The sequence below is a fragment of the Macrotis lagotis genome, chromosome 3 (genome assembly GCF_037893015.1).
Source record: "Macrotis lagotis isolate mMagLag1 chromosome 3, bilby.v1.9.chrom.fasta, whole genome shotgun sequence".
In the NCBI taxonomy this organism is placed as follows: Eukaryota; Metazoa; Chordata; class Mammalia; order Peramelemorphia; family Peramelidae; genus Macrotis; species Macrotis lagotis.
In genome coordinates, this window is record NC_133660.1 from 117774346 (window position 1) to 117797788 (window position 23443).

A 23443-nucleotide genomic window follows, 5' to 3' on the forward strand; every position below is an offset into this window, starting at 1 on the left:
TATCCCCTTATAGTTAGGGGAGATTGTTGGGGAATTATCAGCCTCTGAACTTCCAGAAGTGAGAGCCACTTTGATGACCTTGCCTTGAAGAAGAGTGATTACCTTACCTGCTATTCCTTGTACTTCCGCAGAGTGAGTGTGATAGCAATGCTTTTTTCATGCCTTAGGCCAGCTTTATGGGCTATTCTAAAACCAACTTTTGGAGACAGTTTTGTTTGTGTGTGTGTGTGTGTGTGTGTGTGTGTACGTACAATGGACAAAGGGCACTTTTGGAATGGGCAGAGTGGGGCCACCCTCAGCAGTCAGTGACCCCTACATTTCAGTGACCTTGGACTATGGGTCTGCTGGCTCCCCCAGGCAGGAGACCTATGTCCAGCTAGGGAAAACTTCTGGGACTGATATTGTCTAACAATGCAATAAGAAAGCTGTGTGTGTGTGTGTGTGTGTGTGTGTGTGTGTGTGTGTGTGTGTGCATGCACATGCATATTTATGTGTGTGTGTGCATGCACATGTGTTTTTATGTGTATATGTGTGTGTGTGTGTATCTAGAATTGGAAACAGTAGTTCAGACTGAAATAAATGTTGTATTTAGTTCATTAGACCAAGACTGCAATATTCCTTAGAAATCAAATGTAGTGAAGGCAGATTGTTAAAAACAAAACAAAGCTGGGGATAAACAGGGAAGAGAATCTAATCAGTACCCCCCAAGGGAACTATATTCCAAGGGAGTTGTGGAAGTGTGATTTCATGAGTATGGATTGCCATGTGGATATAGCTGTAATAGGAAGTCTTATTCTTTACCTAAATGCCTAAATCATTTATCTTTCTGGATTTGATATAAAATAAAAAAACAAACCAAAAAACCAAGCACCATAATGCAAACTCTGGTTTGTTTGATCAGTATTCTTCTAAGACTTTAGACTATAAACTCCCTAAAACCAGTAAAGTCTTTATTCTAAAACCTTGCCTAAAGTTTATTCAAAATATGTGTTTTATTTATAGAATTCGAGCCCATTGCAACAATGTTTTCTGGTAAACCATATCTGACCTGGTTGGTAAACTGATGACATTGTCAGTGGCAATAATGTGTTATAAATTCAATTTCATAAAAGTTAATCAAGAACTTCTTGTTTAAGGCTTTGGGCTTGGCCCACGTGATCCAACCATCCTGATGCTTAGGGAGTGCTTTAGTCTCCTAAATGTGGGAGGACTTAGACATCCACAGGGATATGGGGCAGACCATGCTTCAAATAGCAGTACCTGACAGCTAGTTTCCCAATCCCTTATCTCATTGGAGCCTCAAAACAGTCCTGGGACAGCCCTTGTCCAACCTTGTGATTTCATCACTGTGCTGAGCTTCAGATTTATCTACAGACAGGGATTTGCAACTATTGTGCAATTAGACTAGAGGTTTGCTTCAGGGCTTTGCCTAAGGTCACACTGATGGAGGGAAATGATGTAGAGAATTATGAATATAGCTTTAATGCTGTTAAAATCTTGTTGATTGTGGAGGGCTATTTGCTCTTGAGATGTAAACTGACCTTGATTGTTGATTGCATCCTGTCTCCCTTTGACTCTCATTTGTATCTTGTCCCCCCATTTCCCCCTTCATTTTAACCTTGGCCATAAGATACTGGTGTGACAGGAAATGACATGTTGCCACCCTCTGTCCAACCTACCTTAGAAGGGTATTTAATAGGAAGCACTCTGGCTTCTTCTGGCCCCTGGTCAAAAGGATGGAGCTTTCTCATATACTTCTTTAACCCATGTGGAGCACCACGGACCTCACCATATGGCCTAGTTAAGCCAAGCCCCATGACTGCCCTCCCTGACTTCTCCTGGACTGTCCTCAGGGTACTTATTGCTTTTCTTACTAATTTTGGCCATGTTCTTTGTAACAATATTTTGCTATAATAAAATCCTGAGCAGTTTTAACATCCTAGAGAGCTGTGAATTCTTTCACCTTTTCAGTGACCTTAATTCTTCTGTCTTCAATCTCTAAATCTGTAGCAGGCAACAACACTATTTGTGTCAGAAGTAGAACCTGAGTCTAACTAGGTATTCTGGAGCACAAAGTACCATGGAGTAAAGAGCTAGTGGGTAAGAGTTGGCATTGGGTTCCAAGCATGGCTTGAACTCAGAACTTAACCTTCAGAAAGCAGACCAGGAAAATTTGAGAAGCAAGATAATACTTTTCACTGAGGAACTAGGGAAACTTTCATGAAAGAAGTGGTACCCCAGCAGATTTTGGAGAAAGAAAAGAATTTCAGCAGATAAGATAGGATGAGGAGTACATGTTAGACATGTGGAATAGAAAGAGTAATCTAGGAATTGACCCAAGCCCAGACTTGGGTCCTAGGTTTTCTTATCCCCCTCAGTGCCTAATAAGATATGGCTTTGAACATATCAGGAGCTTAATAAATGTTGACTGAATAACTGAATAGATTGTAATAATAATAATAATAATAATAATAATGGTGGTGGTGGTGGTGGTGATGATGATAATGTTGATGAAGATGATAATTTATTTTTACCTAGCACTTTAAGGTTTCAAAGGGATTTTCAGCTCTCATGTTTTAGCCTCGCAACAACCCTGGGAAGTAGATTCTAATGTTATCCTCCCCAATTTTCAGGTGATAAAACTAAGGCCTTCAGAGGTTAAGTGACTTGTCCAATTTACACAGTAGGTGTCTTAGGCTGAATTTGAACTCAGTGCATTCCAATTCCAACTTGGTCTGGTTTTTTTTTCATTATTCTATCAAGGTACCACCCACCTGCCTCTTAATTATAGAAATGTTATCCATGGGACACTTAATTTTTTCCTCTTCAGCATATTCTGATTGAAGCGATAGTAAGAAAAGAAAATATGCAGTGAATAGTGAAAGCGTGCTACAGTAGGAATTAGTTCTATGATTTACTTCACTAATTTCAAAGGATATAGACTAATGCATAAATTATGAAGCTTTGTGCATATTTATGTTTAACTAAATTACTAAAATGAAATAAACATAGGTTAATGACAGTTTTCTCAAATTGTCACAGGAATCATCAATCTGATATTACTCACTGAAATAAAGATAATGTACATATAATGCCATGTTTAGGGTTATTTTCTTTTTCCTAAGTTTGACATGTGTATAGTCTTAAAAATGAAGATGACCATATTATTAGTTTTGATTCTCTGTGGCACCTTGAACAGAGATCAAAGAAAATTCTTTTCCAGTTGAGTTTTAAATTGGTCATATGATTTAATTTTTTAATCTTTCTGTATGGTTAGAAATACTCTATTTTTAAAGCTAAAAATAGTAATCTATTTGTTGGTATAACATTTTCATTTGAGTCAAATAGAATTTTGCTTGCAAATTCACCAAAGAAAAGCTGAAGAAAAATATTCTAAACCATTCTTTTTGCCCTATACAACAAAAATAAAAAATAAAATCAGACATTGTTCCTTTTCCCTAATATCCTTGTATAGTAAATTCTGCATTGTGACTTTTTTTTGCCTTCCCTTTTGGCAGCACATACAGTGTTAGTAAAGATAGACAAAGTTGAAACTGGCTTATGAGTTTTATTGTAACCTAAGCAGACAAGAGGACCTTCCTCTTCAGAGCCTATTCAGTCTTGACTCATACATATGAAATGTTAATTAAAGAAAAATGGCTTCTTCAGTTATATCATTTACAATGCAAAACATTTTGCAACTGAATAAAATTGGAAATAAAAGAGAAAGAACTAGCTAAAGAGTCTTTGAATTATTTACAAGCCAGAGACTTAAAGGTGCTGGCTAGCACAAATATTACATTATGAAATAGGAATTTCAGTTTGCAGTAAATCTGTCTGCCACAGCAGCTTAAAATAAAATAGTTTTACCCATCTAAAGCAACATCAATTTGCCAGTCAGTGCTTCATGTATCAAAGTGTGTTCTGTGAAAATATCAATATCATTGGTTAATATAAATGAAATTAATTTTTAAAGCTGGGCTAAAGGTTGACATCTGAAAAATTGCATTACTTTGCAGAAGAGAAATTTCTGTCTTCTAGTGAAATTTCAGGTCATGAGGGCAAGTAATTTTCACAATCTTCAATGGGAGCCAGTGAAATATGAACTTCATTGTCACCTAGCCCCAAAGCGATAAGATAAAATGAGCTGATACATCATTTGCTGTGGTTTTATCATCTCCTCCAGTAATTGGAAGAGAAAACATAAGAGTATGTGTGTGTGCTTTTCAACCTTAAACTCCCCATCATCCATACCCAAGCTTAAAGCCATTTTAGCCCGATCAATACAAAGGTCACATAGCATTTTATTTATATATTTTTAATTCTTCATCGTGGCTAAAACTGCCAAGTGGAACATTAGAGTAATGAATATGTTTAATTGAATTTGTCACCCATGAAAATACTAAGGAGAATACTATGCCACACCATAGAAGTAGTAGGCAGTGGGTGGAAAAATTGACTGCATGGATGAAGAATTATGAAGTAAATATTTGATTATTAATTTTAAAAGATACTTTTTCTTCCTGTCAATTCTTAACTTCCATTTTTGGTGGTTCTTAATTTTTTTTTCTGAGAGATTCATAAAGCAGTATCACAAAACCTGAAAAGATGCCCCAAACTTAAGACAATATGTTTAATAACATTAGAATCATTTCCTGGAATTTTCCAGTTATGTTGATGTTTAGAAAACATTTTTTCTTTTTAAAATATCTTTTAAAATTATCATATAACATATGGTTGAATCTAATTCTTAAGATACATAAGAAAATCTGAAATCTAGGATTATTAGACTACTGTTAGAGAGTATGTTTTAGATAAAATGATATAGCAAATTCTAAAGTCCTATTTAAGTCCTGGATAGAGCTATTCAAAGTAAATGTGTGATTAAAGCATCTTTAAGGTTGCCAAATTGTAATTATTTTAAATAATATAGATTACTCAAATATTTTTTAAAATATGTACTTATAAAATAGTATCATTTTTATTTCTAATATAAAATAAGTTTATAACCTTTGCCTGATTTTAAATATTTCATTTAACTTTAAGGTTTGTACTTCCTACATATGATCTGTAGATATTCTTCCTATCAGTGCCATAAAACAAGAAAATGACAAAAATCATGCTTAGCATCTATCTCACCAGTTCCTTTGCTAACTTAATAGGACAAGGTCTTTGTGTTTTGCTTGAAGTCTAAGACAATGTATCTACTTTTTCATTTGACTTTTAATATGTAAAAAAAATTTGTTAATGATATACCTATAAAAATGCAAAGAACTGGTTAGTCTGAACTTAGTATTATCGGCACATTTCTTCAGGAGATTTTTATGGGGTTGTAGGAAGAAAAAAATTACAAAACTTTGTTGGAGGAAGTACTTTAGGCCATTGCATTAGGCACTGATATGTTTCAGTAGAATCACTATCATTTCTATGCAGAACTTAGTGAAGAGGCATCATATTTTTTCCGTTGGCATATGATTTGTTCTATTTTTGTGCTCAGTAGGTTTAAATATGTAATCAACCCATTCTTTTTTTTCTAACTGAATTAAAATATTAAAATATATTTTAAATTAAAATATTTAAGGAACCAATGTATCTCTTTTTCTTAACTTGATGGAAAACCATCTCTCTCTTTTTTTAGTCAAAATAAAAATAGTATGTTTTCTTTGGGGATGAATATATAATCTTTGCTTTTTTGGGCCAGAAATCTGATTTTTTTTAAAAAAGCTTTTGTTAAAACAGTAAGTTAAAAAGGATATATACATATATTAATATACAAAAAAGATATATGTATATATGTCTATTGTTTGGTGGGATTGCAAAAACAAAGCATAGTAAATATATTTTGGTTTGCACAGTTTATAAACTACCACAAAATTGTAGATAAAAGAAACAGAAGACTTTTTTTTTTTGTTACCTTATAAACCAAGAACAAGTATGACAAGGGAATGAAGACCCATTTTAATTGTCTAAATGTTATATGATCTATATGAATGGAAGACGTTTCTATATTTTAAGATCACTTTTTCTTTGATGAAAATTTCAAAGGAACAAAGAATGGTAAAACCTTTTTTTATTATGAAAATATTCATTTTAAAATGCTCTTCTCCCAAACTTGATTAGCTGATAAGAAATTTTGCTGAGGCATTGGAACAAAGGGAGTTGAGTTCAGGTATTAATAAAAGAAAAGGTGATAAAGATTCAGAGAGAGTGCTCTGAGCTCCTATCTTTGGAACTACTATATGTGGTGTGTTAAGTGCAGAGCAGTGGTAATGATGCAGTTTCCATAGCAACTGGTTCATTGGAGGGCTAGACCTCTGTCTAGGGTGCTGTCAGTATATGTGGAGTTTCAGAGAACAGAAAGTCCCAAAGAACGGTCTGCTTCCACCTAATCCAGTTTTAATTGAACTCCAGAGACTTTGAAGTGAAGCTATAGACCAGGCAGATACTATTCTAAGAAGAAATGAAGCCTTGCTTAGCTCGGCCTCAGCTGCTTTTCAGTATTGATACCTTTTCTTAATGAATACTTTCAAAAACTGTTATATCAGAAACATGCCTCTATTAAAGGATGCTTACTTTTTTTATTTCATACAAAGTTATACATTTTACTTTAATAGATTGTGCTTAACTTTTTTTTTAATGAGTGGAGAATTTTCCACAATTAAAAAAAATCTAGAATAGTTCTTTTCAGTTAAGGAGTTACATTCATATGCTATTGATCATTTTTTTACATTGTTTAAAACTACTTTATTACTTTGAAAGTTCAGTATTTGCTGTATGCCAAACAACATTTACTCTTTTGATTTGCAGTAATTATATTTGGAGCATTAAAACTTTGAACCATTATTATTATTAGCATGTTTGAAATATGTGGTTTTCTCATTAATTGAAATTTATAATTAATTTTCTGATTAAAGAATTAAGCACAAACCCTTTCCATTTCTGTTTTTATTGGAATCTTTTCTGAAATATAATATTATGCTTGGTTATACTAGTATAACAAGAACAACATAATCTCTACCTGATGATTGTACGTTTTACAGTATTTCATGTTTTTTCCCTGAACATCAGTGGCACTCAGTAAATATTTACTAAATGAATTAAATACACATCATTTTTTCATTGGATAAAGCAATGGTGTAAAAAGTAGAGCAAATCTGAGAGATTGTGGGCTGACCTTGGGAAATAATACTTGAGTAGCCCTTCTTTAACTTTTAGCACTTTTCACTTTAAAAAAAATAATTATACTGCCTTCTCTCCCAAGAGCTGTTCATTAGAAATCATATCATCTTGATATTGTTAAGAAAATAGTTTTGATCTTTTTAACTCTCTGAGAAGGTCTTGGTGGGGGAGAACCAGATTTCCCAAGTCCATACTTTGAGATTCATTGTGTTTTTGTTATTGCTCTTTTTCTGTTGTTATTGCTGTTTTAAAAATAATAAATTTTTATATTATTTTGTGTCTTGTGATTTTAATTTCTCCTGAAAGTAAAAATGAACCTGATAAACTAATGTTTCTGTCTAGTCATGCTCAAGTTACATAAGAATTTCACAGTGATTGACCCAACCATCTTTAAGAAATAGATACATATAGGGCAGCTAGGTGGTACAAGTGGGCAAGTGGGTTCAGCAATGCTTCTGGAGACAGGAGAATCTGAGTTAAAATTTGACCTCAGATACTTTATACTTACTAGCTGTGTGACCTTAGGCAAGTCACTTCACCCCTTTACTCACAAACCTCATGCCCCCCCAAAAAAACCCAAAACATATACTTAGCTGTGGACTATGTAGTATTCTAGAGATTGGGGTTCAGATAATTGTTTATCAAGAACCTACTAAATATAAAAGAAATCCTCCCTTAGATGCTGAAAGAGACCTTAAGGTAAGCTCTGCTCTTAAGAAGCTTTCAATTGAATACATCCTAAATCTAGTCAATTATAACACATGGATTGCCACTGATATTGAGAGTCTTATTAGTTTATCTTTTAGGTCACTTCTACCTCTAAAATTCCATCTTTCTCTAAGTAACAGTTACTATATGGATATTTTTCTATTACTGACCAATTTATCTTTGTCTTCAAGGTATGAACTACATTTTTTCTTTCTATTTTGCTAACTAAATTTCAATTTTATGTTAATTTGTTTGAATTTGAGTTGATAATAATGCAAAAGAATCAAGATTTTAAATGATTCTTTGACCTCATAATAGTTTCTAACTTTCTGGTAGAATATTATGATGAAGAATATGGAAGCTTCTTTTGTTTTTCCATACTTGCCCTTTTCATTAGCAAAATGGATAGAGGACTAGGCCTAGAATCAGGAAGACTTGAGTTCAAATCCAGCTTCAGACCCCAGCTATGTTGCCCTGGATAGAGTCACATAACCTATCTTTGTCTAAGTTTCTGATTGTGTAAAATGGGGTTAATAGCAGCACGTATCTTTCAGAGTTGTTGTAGGGATTAAAATTAAGTACTATTTATATGATAGTTATTATAAGTAACTAATGAGGTCTTGGGGAATTGAAAAATACTGTAAATAGGACAGAAGATCATATAGTTGGGGTGGTATAGTTCCTTTCTTTTCCTAATACAGTTTCATATTTTATTTTAGATTTTAATTTTGAAAATGGGACAACTTTTAAGGGAAATGACATATATTCCAGAACTTAGACATCAAGTTTTAAATACATTCCTGGCAGAACATTGGTTTCCATTGTTAGTAAGCATGCATTTGTGGCCTATCTCAATCTTTTTGGCTAAATAATGGGGATGAGAAAGTAGCTAACACCTTCATAATTAAGTTTTGAAATGAAGAGAACAAACTGAAGCAACTATGTAGCATGGTAGTTCAGGCCTAAAGATGGGATTAGTTTGACAGGGCTGAGTGAGCATTTGTGTCTGTCACATGGAATGACAAGAATTGGAACAAGTTACTCTGACAGTCACTTCATAGATTGTGCTGGAATTTGTAGGTTTTAGTTAGCATTAACTGAACAAAATGCTTAACCTCTTAAAGTCACTTATTATGCTTCTAGAATGAATGACTGTTTCTAAACTGGTGAATTTAGTATTTTTGTGTGTTTTTATGGAATTAAGACTTTTTTTTTAAATTAAAGTATTTCTCTTTATATTGTAACCGTGTTGTTAAACTTAAATTGGGTAGTGCTCAATAATCTTTTGTTAATCTGTATTTCTTGGTTAAAATCATTAATGACATATTTTTAAATGACTAGAAAATAAAAATATATCAAAGCTACGATGAAAGCTTACTTATTGAAAACTACAAAATTTCTCATTATTTAAAAACTCCAGGTTGAATACTTTATTGATTATTATTTATCACTATCCCTTATAGAACTCACTTACCCATATACACCACAACATTCATGACTAATGTTGCAGGTAGAATGGAAGGCTCTAGTTTCTTTACTTTTATTTTTTCCTTTCTTTTTTCCCCTATCTGAACAACTTTCTAACAATTAAAACTGTCTCCAAATTCATGGATTGCCCTTGATAATTGTCACTCACTGGAGATCTTAAGAATAGATTGAATAATTATGAGAAATGTTATAGAGGGGAATCTTATTCAGGTATAGGTTGAACTAGTTGATCTCTGAGGTTCTTTCCTATTCAGAGATTGTTCAGGTTGTTCATTCAATATATATCTGAAAGCCTGTTTATAGAAATTACTATAGTGTGTGTGTGTGTGTGTGTAATCCCATTTCTTGATCAAATGATTTCACCTTTAAACAGTTTTATATAATATATAATAAAACAGATGATCCTTTGGTCATTCAGTTGCTTAGGTTTATTAAAACTGTCCTATCTCATCCTTTTTCCCAATCTTGCATTTAGATTCTGGCATATACAGAAGGACTGCATGGGAAATGGTTGTTCACAGAAATTCGGTCAATATTTTCCCGACGCTATCTTCTACAGAATACAGCACTAGAAATCTTCATGGCAAACAGAGGTAATGTCATATTGCTCAAAATTCTTAGTTACAAGTATAATTTTTACATCTTAAAGTAATTCATTTTAGGAGAAGTTTGTAAAAATAGAAAATGTCATTACTACTTTCCCATTTTAATGGGAATTTCATCTTCCTTTGATATTTAAATTCCTGTTGGAATGAATCCTACAATGTTTTAGAGAATCAAATGACATGACACATTTATCTTCTGCCAAATCCAGTATCTTATAAGAAGACACCATCAGTAGATAGTACTGAATTGTTCTTGTTTGCTTTCTATTATATCATTCCTCAAAGTAGAATTGAAATTCAGTTTGTGGATTTAGAATGGAGAGTAGTAAAATCTATTAAGACAAGGAGAATAGGCAATATAGAAATCAGTAGGGAAACGGTGTCAGTGTATGAGTGGTGTCATAGAAAGGAACATAAAAGAAGGAAGTGTCTCAAAAATAAGACAACTCTCACTTTTTTAGGCCCTAGGACCTGGTACATTAAAATGTTTTATGTTCTCCTGATACAATTCACAGGTTTTTGTAATTTAAAAGGCATTTATAAAAATATTGTATTTTTTCTTTCTTCACACATTCATTTGTCTACTATAGACAGATTTCCTTTGTAAAGAAATTTACTTTAGAAAATTTTATTTTCTTTGCTTTATATTTCTTTTCACTTTTTAAAAGGCAGACATGATTCTGTTAATCAGTGAATTCTTTCATTCTTTTATACTGATTTGCATTTCATTTGTCTCAAAGGAGTTGATCCGTGACTATTTTTGATTTACACAGACATTAATTTTCTATTTTTGAGAAGTTTTGTATCTACCCCATTTTATCTGTTCATTTGTCTGTTGTCATTTCCCTCATGACTCTAATTATCTGCTTTTCTTATGTATTTCATATACAATATATATGTCTCTCATATCACCTTAAATTTTAAGGACAAGAATTTAAAGGCCCTCAATAAAAAAGGAATTACGTTCTCCATAAACTTGTTGGTGGAATGAGGTGTGAAACTTCCTATATGTTAAATAATTTCTCTAACTAGATATACTTTTTTGTGTGAATTTTAGGATGTGTGTTCTTCCTCAGAAGTGCTTATGTGTGACTATTTTGTATTCTTTTATTAATTATTATTTTTATTTTTATTTTTATTTTTTTTGCAAAGCAGCAGGGTTAAGTAACTTGCCCACGGTCACACAGCTAGATAATTCTTAAGTGTCTGAGGCAAGATATGAATTCAAGTCCTCTTGACTCCAAGGAGTGCTCTATCCAGTGCTCCACCTTACTGCCCCCTAAGAGTCGTATTTGATTGTTTGTGTAGATTAAAATTAAGTGACTTCCATAAATGTATAGTTATTTCCGGTTAAAATTATTAGATCCTTTGAGAACAGTTATTTTTTTTATTTTTTAGCCACAAAAAGCTTATTTGTCTTAGGGTTAAATTGCTTTGGGAATGTTCAAAGCAATATTGACTATACATCCATCATCAGATGTAAGTAAAAATAATCATCATGTTAATTTACCAGCTGAACTTATACTTGCTTTCATTCATTTACTTTAAAAACTGTATAAGCTTTAATTTCTTTTGTGATTCTGATTCTAAAAATCCAGAGAGAGAGAAATCATGACATGCTGACATTTTCTTTATTCAAATAACATAACCAACTTCATGTTAATATTAATCAGACAACAGGTGCTGGAATTCCTGACAGTGTTTAGAAGAGGAAAAAGAAAAGGGTTTATAAATAAAATGAAAACAGTGCCTGGTCTCGATGTGCTCAATTGGCTATAGGCTGGGGGAGAATAGGGTAAATCCCAGAATCTTACAAATGGGGATGAACAGACATGTGCTTGTTGTTTGTAGTTGCTGTGATGTTCAACTTTCCAGACCCTGCGACAGTAAAGAAAGTGGTTAATTGTCTGCCTCGTGTTGGCATTGGGACCAGCTTTGGATTGCCTCAGACCAGGTAGGGTGCTGTGCTTGAAGACATTTTCATGGCCTCTGGTGATGCTGCATGAAGACACAGTTATATGGATAAGAATCCTTTGATTACCTTTGCTAGTCTTTGAATGTAATTCACGTGTGAAGTCAACAAAAAGCACCAGTCCCAATTTATAGATTAGAAACCAAGATACAGAAAGATCAAAAAAGTCCTCATAGTGGATCTTATAGTAAAATTATAGATCTGGAAAATTATTCAGTGTTCCCCACATAGTCATGTATTCCCATCATTGTACTTCCCAGAGTGTTTAGGTATATTGATTTTCACATGAATATGGAACTTTAAAGATAGTAAAGAGGTGATACTATTAGGGAATGAATGAATGTTGAAGTTTTGTGAGAATAATTATAGTTACCCTTGATTAGTGACAGAAATCGTTATTCCTCAGATAAAAATTTCTTTAATTATTTTTGCTGTAGCCATTTTAAAACCTGCTCCCAATTAAGAATATTTCATTCAAAGATTCAGATCTAAAATGCAAATCATCTTCTAGTTTTTTACATAGGCAAAGTATTCATCTTTAATGAAAAAGATTGGTTAAAGAATTGTTTTATGTAAGTAATTAAATAAAATTTTAATATTTTAAAATTTGACATAGATTTATGAATATTATATTATTGTATTCTACCTCATTTGACCAATATTAATCTAAAATCACTCTTCCTTTTTCTATTCCCCTTTCAGTGTGAAGTGGTATTGATATCAAATCCATCATTAAAAATAGAGTATGTAGCTCTCATACAATATCTTAAGTAGAAACTCCTGAGGCCAAGGACAAGGTTCTCTGAATCAATTCCAATTTCAGGCAATGTGAACTAATGACTGAGAAGTTTCAATGATAAGCAAAACCTGAGGCCCAAAGCATGACCTTTTGAAATTACTTAAATGCTACTTCTATTACTACACCCCAGGTTTCCTGAGCTTGTTTCTATATATTAAAAGAAAAGGCAATATATGTATGATGTGGTGGAATTCCAGATTAGAAATTGGGAAATTTGGGCTCTGTCTTCTGTGTGGCCTTGCAAGTCATTTTAATTTACTGGGTTTTCAGTTTCTCATCTAGAAAATTAGGGTTTTGGATTAGGTGATGTTTGATCCCTTCTGGCTCTTAACATATTATGAAGCTAGATGAACATTCAGAATGCTTAGTAAACCTTCAGTAAACTCTCAGTAATTTCTCTCATCTTTTCAATGCATCACTGATAAAAACAAAAATTATCATTTGCTCCAGGTATTAGATTACAGTTGCTGCATATAAATAATAAAAGTAGGTTGATCTAAATTGATGAGGACATATGACCATATCTGTTGCACAGAATTGTAATTAAATAAAATTCATAGTATCAATACCAGTATGTAAAACATTGCCAGTATACATTTCTGATTAGCACATGAAAATGATTTCATTATGTAGAACTAAATATCTTAATGGTATTTTTTAAAATGACATTTTGCTAGGAGAAATAGAACACATTAAAGCACCTGCCCCCTTATTATTTGTTTAACCTTTCTGTTTTTAGTGATAGTATTAGCTAGACTAGTTGAGTTTTTAAAAAATTTCAATATCAGAGTATAAATTAATTGAACTATTTATCTTTGCAGACGTATTTCATTGGCAAATCCACGACAAATTTTTAAAGCTTCCAGTATGACTCAACGATGGCAGCACCGGGAGATTTCTAATTTTGAATACTTAATGTTTCTCAACACTGTAGCAGGTAATACAGACCTTTACAGATTAACTTGTTTACAACACTAGACTGCTAAGAATGGCCTTGGTTATTTTGAACAATAATATTTCTAGCTCATGAAGCACAGCTATCATAGGTCAAGATAAAAGGGAAGAGAGATGTTTGACTAGTATAAGCAGATACAGGGATACTGAGGAAATCATATGGTCAAATTTGGTCACTGTGACCCTCTGGATTCTTCTTATTTTCCCATGGCTTCATATTTCATATTTCCAAAAACAATTTAATTTTTTTCTTCCTCCTTTTCTTGAAAGTTGATTTGAGGGGGTGGAGCCAAGATGGCAATAAGAGAACAATGTCTCTTAGAAGCTCTCTCATAAAACTTTGAAACTAAGGACTCTAACTAAACTTTTGAGAGACAGAACCCACAAAGGGACCCAGCGAGGCAGTTCTCCTACTCAAGGTACCTTGGAAAAGAGCAGAAAGGCTCTGCTCCCCAGGGTCGGAGGGGCGGCCCACCAGAGCAAAAGAACTTCAGCCTCCTGGAGGCAGCCCCAGGGCACTGGGAGCTGTGGCTCACAGCAGGGGGGGAGTCTCTTGAGCTGCACCCCGGGGGGCATCAAACACAAATTGGGGAAACAGTGGGGGACCTCTGCCAGAGCGAGCACTTGAAGCCCAGCCCCCAGGGTACACAGCAAGCAATGTGGTCTTTCATCAGCCCAGATCCAGGAACAGAAGCAGGCAGAGCCCGTAAGCAGGAGCCTCCCAGGGCATGAGCCCATTGAACTCAGGGAGGGGAGCAAAGAGAGACTGCCAAGCTCTGTCCTTTGCCCCTGGAACAGGATTCTGGGGCTCTGACCACATTCAGATCCTGATCCTAGTCTAGGCCCCCCAATAGAACAGCAGCCCCCCCCCCCACCTCAGCCCCATGGCAGAGGAGAGTGCTTATGGTCATTCAGACCAGGAGGGAGGACAGAGCCTCACACACTGAGACCCTTGCCAGAGTGTCCCAAAAGCTCAGGAAGCATCCCCCAAAACAGGCTAAGGCTGGGAAAATGAGCAAGCAGAGAAACAAGAGGAAGACCATTGAGAAATATTTTGCATATGAGCCCAAGAAGGATCAAAAATACTAAGTCTGAAGATGAGGAAGCACAAGCTCCTGCATCTAAAGACTCCAAGAAAAACAGAAATTGGGCTCAGGCTATGACAGAACTCAAAAAAGACTTTGAAAATCAAATGAGGGAGTTGGAAGAAAAACTGGGAAAAGAAAGGAGAGAGATGCAGGAAAAACATGAAAATGAAGTCAGCAGCTTAGTCAAGGAAATCCAAAAAAATGATGAAGAAAATAGCATGCTAAAAACCAGCTTAGGTCAAATGGATAAAACAGTTCAAAAAGTTATTGAGGAGAAGAATGCTTTAAAAAGCAAAATTGGCCAGATGGAAAAAGAGATAAGAAAACTCTCTGAGGAGAACAAATCCTTCAGACAAAGAATGGAACTCAGGGAGATTGATGAATTTACGAGAAATCAGGACTCAATACTTCAAAACCAAAAAAATGAAAAATTAGAAGAAAATGTGAAACATCTCATTGAAAAAATAACTGATATGGAAAACAGACTTAGGAAAGATAATTTTAAAATTATTGGAATACCTGAAAGTCACGATCAGGAAAAGAGCCTTGACATCATTTTCAAAGAATTACTACAGGAAAATTGCCCTGATATTCTAGAAGCAGAGGGCAAAATAGAAATGGAGAGAATCCACTTATCCCCCCAAGAAAGAGATCCCAAAAAACCAACCCCTAGGAATATTACCAAGTTCCAGAACTCCCAAGTCAAAGAGAAAATATTACAAGCAGCCAGAAGGGCACAGTTTAAATATCGTGGAGCTGCAGTCAGGATCACACAGGACTTAGCAGCAACTACATTGGAAGCTCATAGGGCTTGGAATACAATATTCCGGAAGGCAAAAGAGCTTAGAATGCAGCCAAGAATGAACTACCCAGCAAGGCTGAATGTCCTCTTCCAGGGGAAAAAGATGGACTTTCAGTGAACCAGGGGAATTTCAAATGTTCCTTTTGGAATGGCCAGAGCTGAACAGAAGGTTTGATTTTCAGATACAGGACTGAGGTGAAGCATGGAGATTGGAGGAGAGGGGGGAAATATGAGGGACTTAATGAGGATGAACTGCATGTATTCCTGCATAGAAAAATGACACTGATAATACTCATATGAACCTTCTCAGTTAATAGAGCAGGTAGAGGGAGCTTTTATAGTTGAAGCACAGGAGAAAGCTGAATTTGAAGATAAAATATGGTGTAAAAATGGAGTCAGAAAAAAGGGGAAATGTGATGGGAGAAAGAAAAAGGAGAGGGGGAATAAGCTAAGATATCTCATATAATAAGTTTTTTCTTTATTACAATGAGCTATTACAATGATATGGAAGGGGGGAAAGCAAGGGGGAATGAGGGAATCTTTGCTCTCATCAGAGGTGACTAGGAGAGGAAACAGCATATATACTCAATGGGGTATAGACATCTGGAGTAAGAAGGGGGGGGACAGGGGGAAGGGGTGAGATGTGAATGATGGAAGAGAGGATGGACCATGGGGGGAGAGTAGTCAGATATAACACATTTTTTTTTTTACTTCTTGAAAGGGGCTGGGATTGGAAGGCCTGCCCAGGACCATAGGGCCAGGTGGATTCTGGGCCTAAGGGGTGGTAAGGGGGCTCAGGGCCTCTTGGCCCCAGGACCAGGGATGTGTCTGCTGCACCACTCAGCTCCCCTACAGCAGAGTCAGAGTGAAAGGAGAGAGAAAATACAGTACATGGTAGTGGAGAAATATGAAAGGAGGGAGTTGCGATCAGCAATGGCAATGGTGGAAAAATATGGAAGTAACTTTTGCGATGGACATAAAGAATGTGATCCACCCATGACAGAGTTGTTGGTGTTGGAACAAAGACTGAAGTATATTTTTTATTATGATTATTTTTTGGGGGGGGCGGGGAAAATGGGGCTGGGTGGCCTGCCTGGGGCCACATAGCAGGGTGATTGTTGGGTGTCTGAGGCTGGATTTGGACCAGGGTGCTCCTGGCTCAAGGGCCAATGCTCTGTCCCCCACCCAGCTGCCCCTACTATTATTTACTATTTTATTTTATTTTGGGTCTTTTTTTTTCTTTTTTTGGTTTTTGCAGGGCATTGGGGTTTGGGTGGCTTGCATGACACATGGCTGGGTGATTGTTGGGTGTATGGGACCAGATATGGGCTTGGGTGCTCCTGGCTCCAAGGCTGGAGTTCCGTCCATTGTGCCACCTGGCCATACCTACAATTATTACTATTATTTTTTTTATTTTAATTTTTTTCTCTCCCCTTTATTGCTCAATCGAGTCTATATTTTGTGGGGGGAGGGGGTATTCTGTTTACTCTTAAACAAGAATATTTTATTAATGTATAAAAAACATTTGTACAAAAGGAGAATAAATAAATATAAAACAAATTTTTTAAAAAAAAGAAAGTTGATTTGAATACTTTTAGTTTCCCTGAAGAAAACTTAACAAGATTAATTTACCTATTCTCATTATCTCTTCTCTTTCTGTCTGGATGTGGCAAGATATTATGAGTTTGGAAAGGGTTACAAAGGAGGATTTCAGGAACTAAACAACAAAATGTTTAGTTAATAAAGGGTTAAGATAAAGACTTTTTAACTGCAGGGCAGAAAATTTCTTATCTTTTTTTTTTTTTGGAGAGGGATATGTTTTCTTTATATGAGAGGAGGAAGAATATTTTTGGAAATAAAGATGATTTTAAAACAAAAGATCAGTAATTTTTTAAGTGTAGTATGTATATATACATATATTGTTATTCACTTCTTTCAGTTACTTGTATTTGACAAGAACATTTGGAAAGCAGTTTGGCAGAAATCAGGGTTAAACATTATCTTATATATGAAATAACAGTAAGCTCAAAATATATTAATATTTCATGGGAAAAAATTAGAAGACAAAAAGCTAGAATAATTTTTTATTGTTCTAGCTGGGGGAAATATCTCCCATTTGGGATTTTCTTGGGGGAAAACTCTGGAGTAGTTTGCCATTTCCTTCTTTCGACTCATTTTATAGATGAAGAAATCAATGTAAACATGATTAACAGAGACTTGCCTAGGGTCACCCAACTAATAAATATCTGAGACCTGATTTTAACTTAGGTTATTTTTACCCTAGGCCTGGTTCTATATCCTCTATGCTACCTGGTACTGAGATGTAGATTAACATTCTTATTAGAGGGTTTGAGGAAACCTACATAGAGGAGTTGACACCTGAACTGATCCCTAAAGGTGAAAAAGGTTGGGGTTTTTTTGGGGGGGGTATGAAGTAAAGAATGGTATATCCAACTTAGTGAATGCAAAGAGGCATTTTGAGTTTAGTGGACCAATGTGAAATAAATATGGAAATGTGGGGCTTATTGAATTCCTTATTTAGAGTTTATATATTTGTTCCTAAAAGTAACTAGAATTATAGGACATTTTTGAACAAGGCATCTATAAGATGCCAAAGACTTGAAGTAACTTGACTATAAATAAAAGTGTGTTGTTATATCAAGAAAATGCTATTATCACCTAACTTAATTTACAGGTTTCATTGTATAAAAATTAAATTACCAAGGGAGTAGTGATAGCGCTAGATGATGTAATATCAGAATTTATTTAGAAGAACAGAAGATATAGAATCTCAAAGGAAATAAGGAATGAAGAGGGGATAGCACTTCTGAATCTCAAGTTATACTAGAATAATAATAATCGTCAAAACTAGTATCAATTTAAATATAGAAAGGATATTAGTGGTATCGACTAAATAAATAAACATTAGAAACTATAAAACTTCCTACCCCAATATTTGCTATAGTCAAGAACATAAATGACTTGAGGAATAACTCTGTGTTTGACAAGAACTTTTAGGGAAATTGGAAAGCTGTTTGGCAGAAATCAGAGTTAAATAATCTTATATGTGAAATGACAATAAGCTCAAAGTGGATTAATGTTTCATTGGGAAAAGTTAGAAGACAAAAATCTACATTTTTTATTATTGTAGCTGGGGGAAAATCAAACTAAGGAGGCATAGAGATCACAAAAGAAAATAGATAATTTTAATAGTGATAAGCAGTTCTGTGTACAACAAGAACAGTAGCAGTAACCATACAATAACAACATTTTACATAGCTCTTTAAGGTTTATAAATTGATACATACACACACAAACATACATATATATGTATGTACAGAGAGAGAGAGAAAGAGAGAGGGGGAGGGAGGGAGGGAGAGAGTCATTTGAATAGAATTAATGTACCAAAGTTAAGAAGGGGCATTTGACTGTCCTACTTTTTACTAAGGGTCTAATATTTAAGATATTTAGACAATTAATATGAAAATTCTGAGAGTCATTTTCAAGTGAATATGTGGTAAAAGGATATGAACAAAAACTATTCTTTTTTATTGTGTATTTAGTTTTTGGCTAGGCAATGGGTTAAGTGACTTGTCCAAGATCACACAGCTAGGTAATTATTAAGTGTCTCAGGTCAGATTTGAACTCAGGTCCTCCTGACTCCAGGGCTGGTGCTCTATCCTGCGCCACCCAGCTACCTCAACAAAAACTATTCTTAAAAGAAATGAAAACTTTTAGCAACCACATATAACTAATAATAAGAGAAGTGCAAATAAGAAGCACTGTGAGATTTCCCTCCCACTCCACTAAGATAGCAAAAGATAAAAATAGTTAGTGTTGGCCAGATTATGGAAAGGGTTAGCTAGATGGTGCAGTGGATAGAGCACTGGCCTTGGAATCAGGAGGATGGGAGTTCAGAAGTCTCAGACACTTGATACTCACTAGCTTGTTTGACCTTGGGCAAGTCACTTATCCCCAACTGCCTCACATCCAGGACCATCTCCGGTGAGGCTGGTGAATTAGCACAGCACCCCATCACTCATATCCAATTCATGTGCTTGTCATGGTATCACTTCTCTGATGTCATGGTCTTCTTGGATTATAAAGGACAAATGCCTTCATGAAAAGACAGGTACAAATTTGGGTATGATAGGACTCTGAATTGATCCTGCTGTTTTGAAAAACAATCTGGAAATTATCCCTCTAAAGTGATAAAATTATCTATACCCTTTGACGCAAATATATGACTGCTAAACCTATGCCACAAGGCAGAGTAGAGATGGAAAGAAAAGTCCTATGTACACCAAAGTATTTGTACTTTTTAATAGTATAATAGTGAGGGTGGCTAGGTGGCGCAGTGGATAAAGCACTGGCCCTGGAGTCAGGAGTACCTGGGTTCAAATCCGGTCTCAGACACTTAATAATTACCTAGCTTTGTGGCCTTGGGCAAGCCACTTAACCTCATTTGCCTTGCAAAAACCTTTAAAAAAATAGTGAAAATAAAGTAGTTTTTTTTGGGGGGGATATTTAAAGAAATGATAGTATATGAATAATAAATTATATAAGAATAACAGAAAAATATTCTGTAAAAAACAATATGAAGAAATCAGAAGCACATGATGACATATATAAACTTAGAATGAAATAGTAACAGGAAGACTATATACAATGACTACAACATTGTACACAGAAAGAACAAAAAAAAGCATTTCATGAATTACTTTGAACTAGGTTGAACCTGTATTAGAGTGGGAAAAAATGAACTTTACTTTCTTACCTCCATTGAATTAGTTGGGATGATCATGACTCTAGTTGCATAATGATTTAAACTTTTCAATTTGATCTATACAACAACTCCTCGAGCTAAATTCTGGCATCATTTTAAATATGAAGAAACTGAGGCAAATAAAGGTTAAGTGACTTGTCCTGGGTCCCACAGTTAATAGGCTATTTTTGAACATGCTATCCACTATCCTATTTTGATCACCCATCATGAGTATGGAATACTACATATGCTCACAAATGTGGTTGATAAGTTAGTTTTGCTGAACTGTTTTGTATTTCCTTTTTACTCTTTTTTAAAAAAGGGATAGCTCATTGGATTGGGAAAGGGATATAATTGGAAATGGTGTTTAATGTATTATAAATGAGACTGAAAACAGAATTAAAATTAAAAACAAAAGTGACCACAAAAACAAAAAAGATGAATAACAAAATAGAAAAAAGAACTCATGGGCTAAATTGTGAATGATGGTTGATGAAAAGAATGTATCAATCACATTCTGTTGTGTGTAAAACTTGTTAAGGTTAGAGTAGCTCTCTTTCTTTAAGGACTGGGCCGTTCAGCTTGAGCCATTCTGAATCATCCAGTGTCGCCTTTATAAACAAAGGTTGCCAGTACTACAGAATATAACAGATGGAAAATAAGGACTTGGGCAATCAGATGGCAGGGTGTTCAAAGTATTGGACCCCAGGAGTCCAGGTGATCTGAGTTCAAATCTAGCTGGAGACCTTGGGCAAGTCATTTATCTGTTTGCTGCAGTTTCCTTATCTATAAAATGAGGATAAGTTTAACACCTATTTCACAGGCTTGTTATGAGAATCACATAAGATAATACTTTTAAATCACTTGTCATAGTGCCTGGCAGATAGTGAGTGTAGTATAAATGTTAAATTATTATTTACTTGATTGTGCTTATGGGGGCAGGGGGGAGAAGTGATCAGTAGTATACTTTCTGAAAAGCTTATGTGATAAAGATACTTTATCTTGCAATTGCCCTATTACTTTTCATTTATATTAAACAGAATGAAAATATACTCTGAAACTATGTGGGCAACTAGTTCTCCACATATTACATTTCCTCTTCCTCTGCAGATGGGCCCCCTTGTCAGGAATGCTCTCCTCTTGGAATTCCTTGCTTCCTTTATGGTATAGGTCAGGTTCTGTCTCCTCCATAATGCTTTGTTCTAATCCCTGCAGTGGTTAATGCACTCTTTTTCTTGAAATTTTCATATAAATATACTTTATATCTATCTCTGTATGCACTGTGTATGCACAGAAGAATATAAGCTATTTGAGGGAATGGATCATTTCTTTTTTATCTTCTTCTCCCAAGCACCATGCCTAGTATTTGTAAATAAGGAGCATTTAATATATGTTCATGAAATTGTTGACAAATGTTTATGACCTTTGGATGATTTTATCTACTTTAATTTTAGAGACCTAGGCCCAGTGGTCATTGATGATTCCTTCTAGGTATCCTCACTTGTTATATTGTGATAAAGGGTTTGAAGCAATGGTGGCAGATTTCCCAAAAGACAAACATGATTTTAATTGGTTTTTCATACTAAATAGGCATACTATGGGAAACAAATGTTAAATATTTTAATAAAATACACTGGTATGTTTTGAGCTTCAAGGACTTCTCTGGAATATAATAAACCTATTTGTGTACATGGTGTAGTCATATACAATAATTTCTGAATTTTTCAGGTGAATCATCCATTATGAATTGTTTAGACTATTGGCCTCTTTTCTTCCTTCCTCTAACTGCTTTTCTTTTGGTCAATTTATTCATTATGACCTTCTGTGATAGATGATAAGAAGGAAAAATAAAAGATGAAGCACAGACAAGTTAGTTTTCCTCCTTGTTAATCACTCTTATAAAGTATTTGTTGGACAAGGAGGATAAAAAAACCATGGCTAAAGTTATATCACTGCAAAATCACGTTTATTATCCCTCTCTATTAGAAGTATTTCAGTATTAGAGTCACTCATGAACATACAGGTTCCTCCTGTCTGTTATCAATCCATGCACGACTCATTAACAGTTCTGAACCTAATGAATTGCAATGATCAGATTCATAGTTTTATACAGTAAAGTAGGCCCAAGTTCATTTTCACATTTGAATCTTTTCTAGTCAGGCCTCTGCCACTAATTAGCCATGGCTATCATTTGGCCTTTATTGACCTTGAGTTTTTAATATATTGCTCTGGATGATTTCCAAGGCCCTTTTCTGGTTTGGAAATGTATAATTCTAAGTTTATATTTGAATATAAGGCACAGAGTACCTTAGCATAAAAAGAGAAGAAAATGGGTTGTACAGTCTTTATGGTAAGATTGGGGAATATTTAGATTGAATTAGTGAAGTTCTTTGATTTAGAATAATATAAACAAAGTGGTTTATTAATATGAACTATAATTAATTTGATTAAATAGCTTTATTTAAATTATTGTTTTATTTGGTTAATGAATTCAATAGGTTTTTAAAAATATAATCTATGATATATGTGAAAAATCTCTCATATCATTTAAGACTGGTAAAGTAGTGAGGGTGATATGTATCCTTATTGTAAAATTACAGAATTTTTAATTTAGAAAAGAGAAGAGACTTTGGAGTTCAAGTCTCAAATTGGCATTTGAATAAACCTAAACTCTAGAGAAGCTAAATCATTTGAGCAAGTGACTGAAGGTGGGGGGGGGGGTAGGGTGAGAGAAGTAATCGGTATTAAAATCTTTCAGAATGTGTACTTTTACAAGTGGGTAGGGGAATAGCCAACAGTGCTGTAAATTATTTCTTTCTTCTCTATCTCCCCTATGTCTTTCTAAATAAAGATTTTTTTTTTCTACTAGGGCGTACCTACAATGATTTAAATCAGTATCCTGTATTCCCCTGGGTGTTAACTAACTATGAATCAGAAGAACTGGATCTTACATTGCCAAGCAACTTCAGGGATTTGTCCAAGGTGACTTCTCATTCTTAGGATCTTATATCTTAAATAGAGTTATATGATAGATACAGGAATATTCATCATATATCTAGATAAATAGAGATATGTTTATAAAA

The 23443-nt window shown here is 34.6% G+C and overlaps 1 protein-coding gene across 4 annotated transcripts in view; it reads left to right on the top strand.

Moving 5' to 3' along the window:
• LRBA (LPS responsive beige-like anchor protein) overlaps window positions 1-23443 on the top strand; it is an 832197-nt gene that overhangs the window by 579575 nt on the left and 229179 nt on the right. For all 4 annotated transcript variants that reach the window (XM_074229149.1, XM_074229148.1, XM_074229150.1 and 1 more), the window contains exons 40-43: window positions 9851-9968; window positions 11832-11934; window positions 13573-13688; window positions 23230-23342. In XM_074229149.1, the coding sequence (XP_074085250.1) occupies window positions 9851-9968; window positions 11832-11934; window positions 13573-13688; window positions 23230-23342 (450 nt within the window). The remainder of the gene's footprint in view (window positions 1-9850; window positions 9969-11831; window positions 11935-13572; window positions 13689-23229; window positions 23343-23443) is intronic.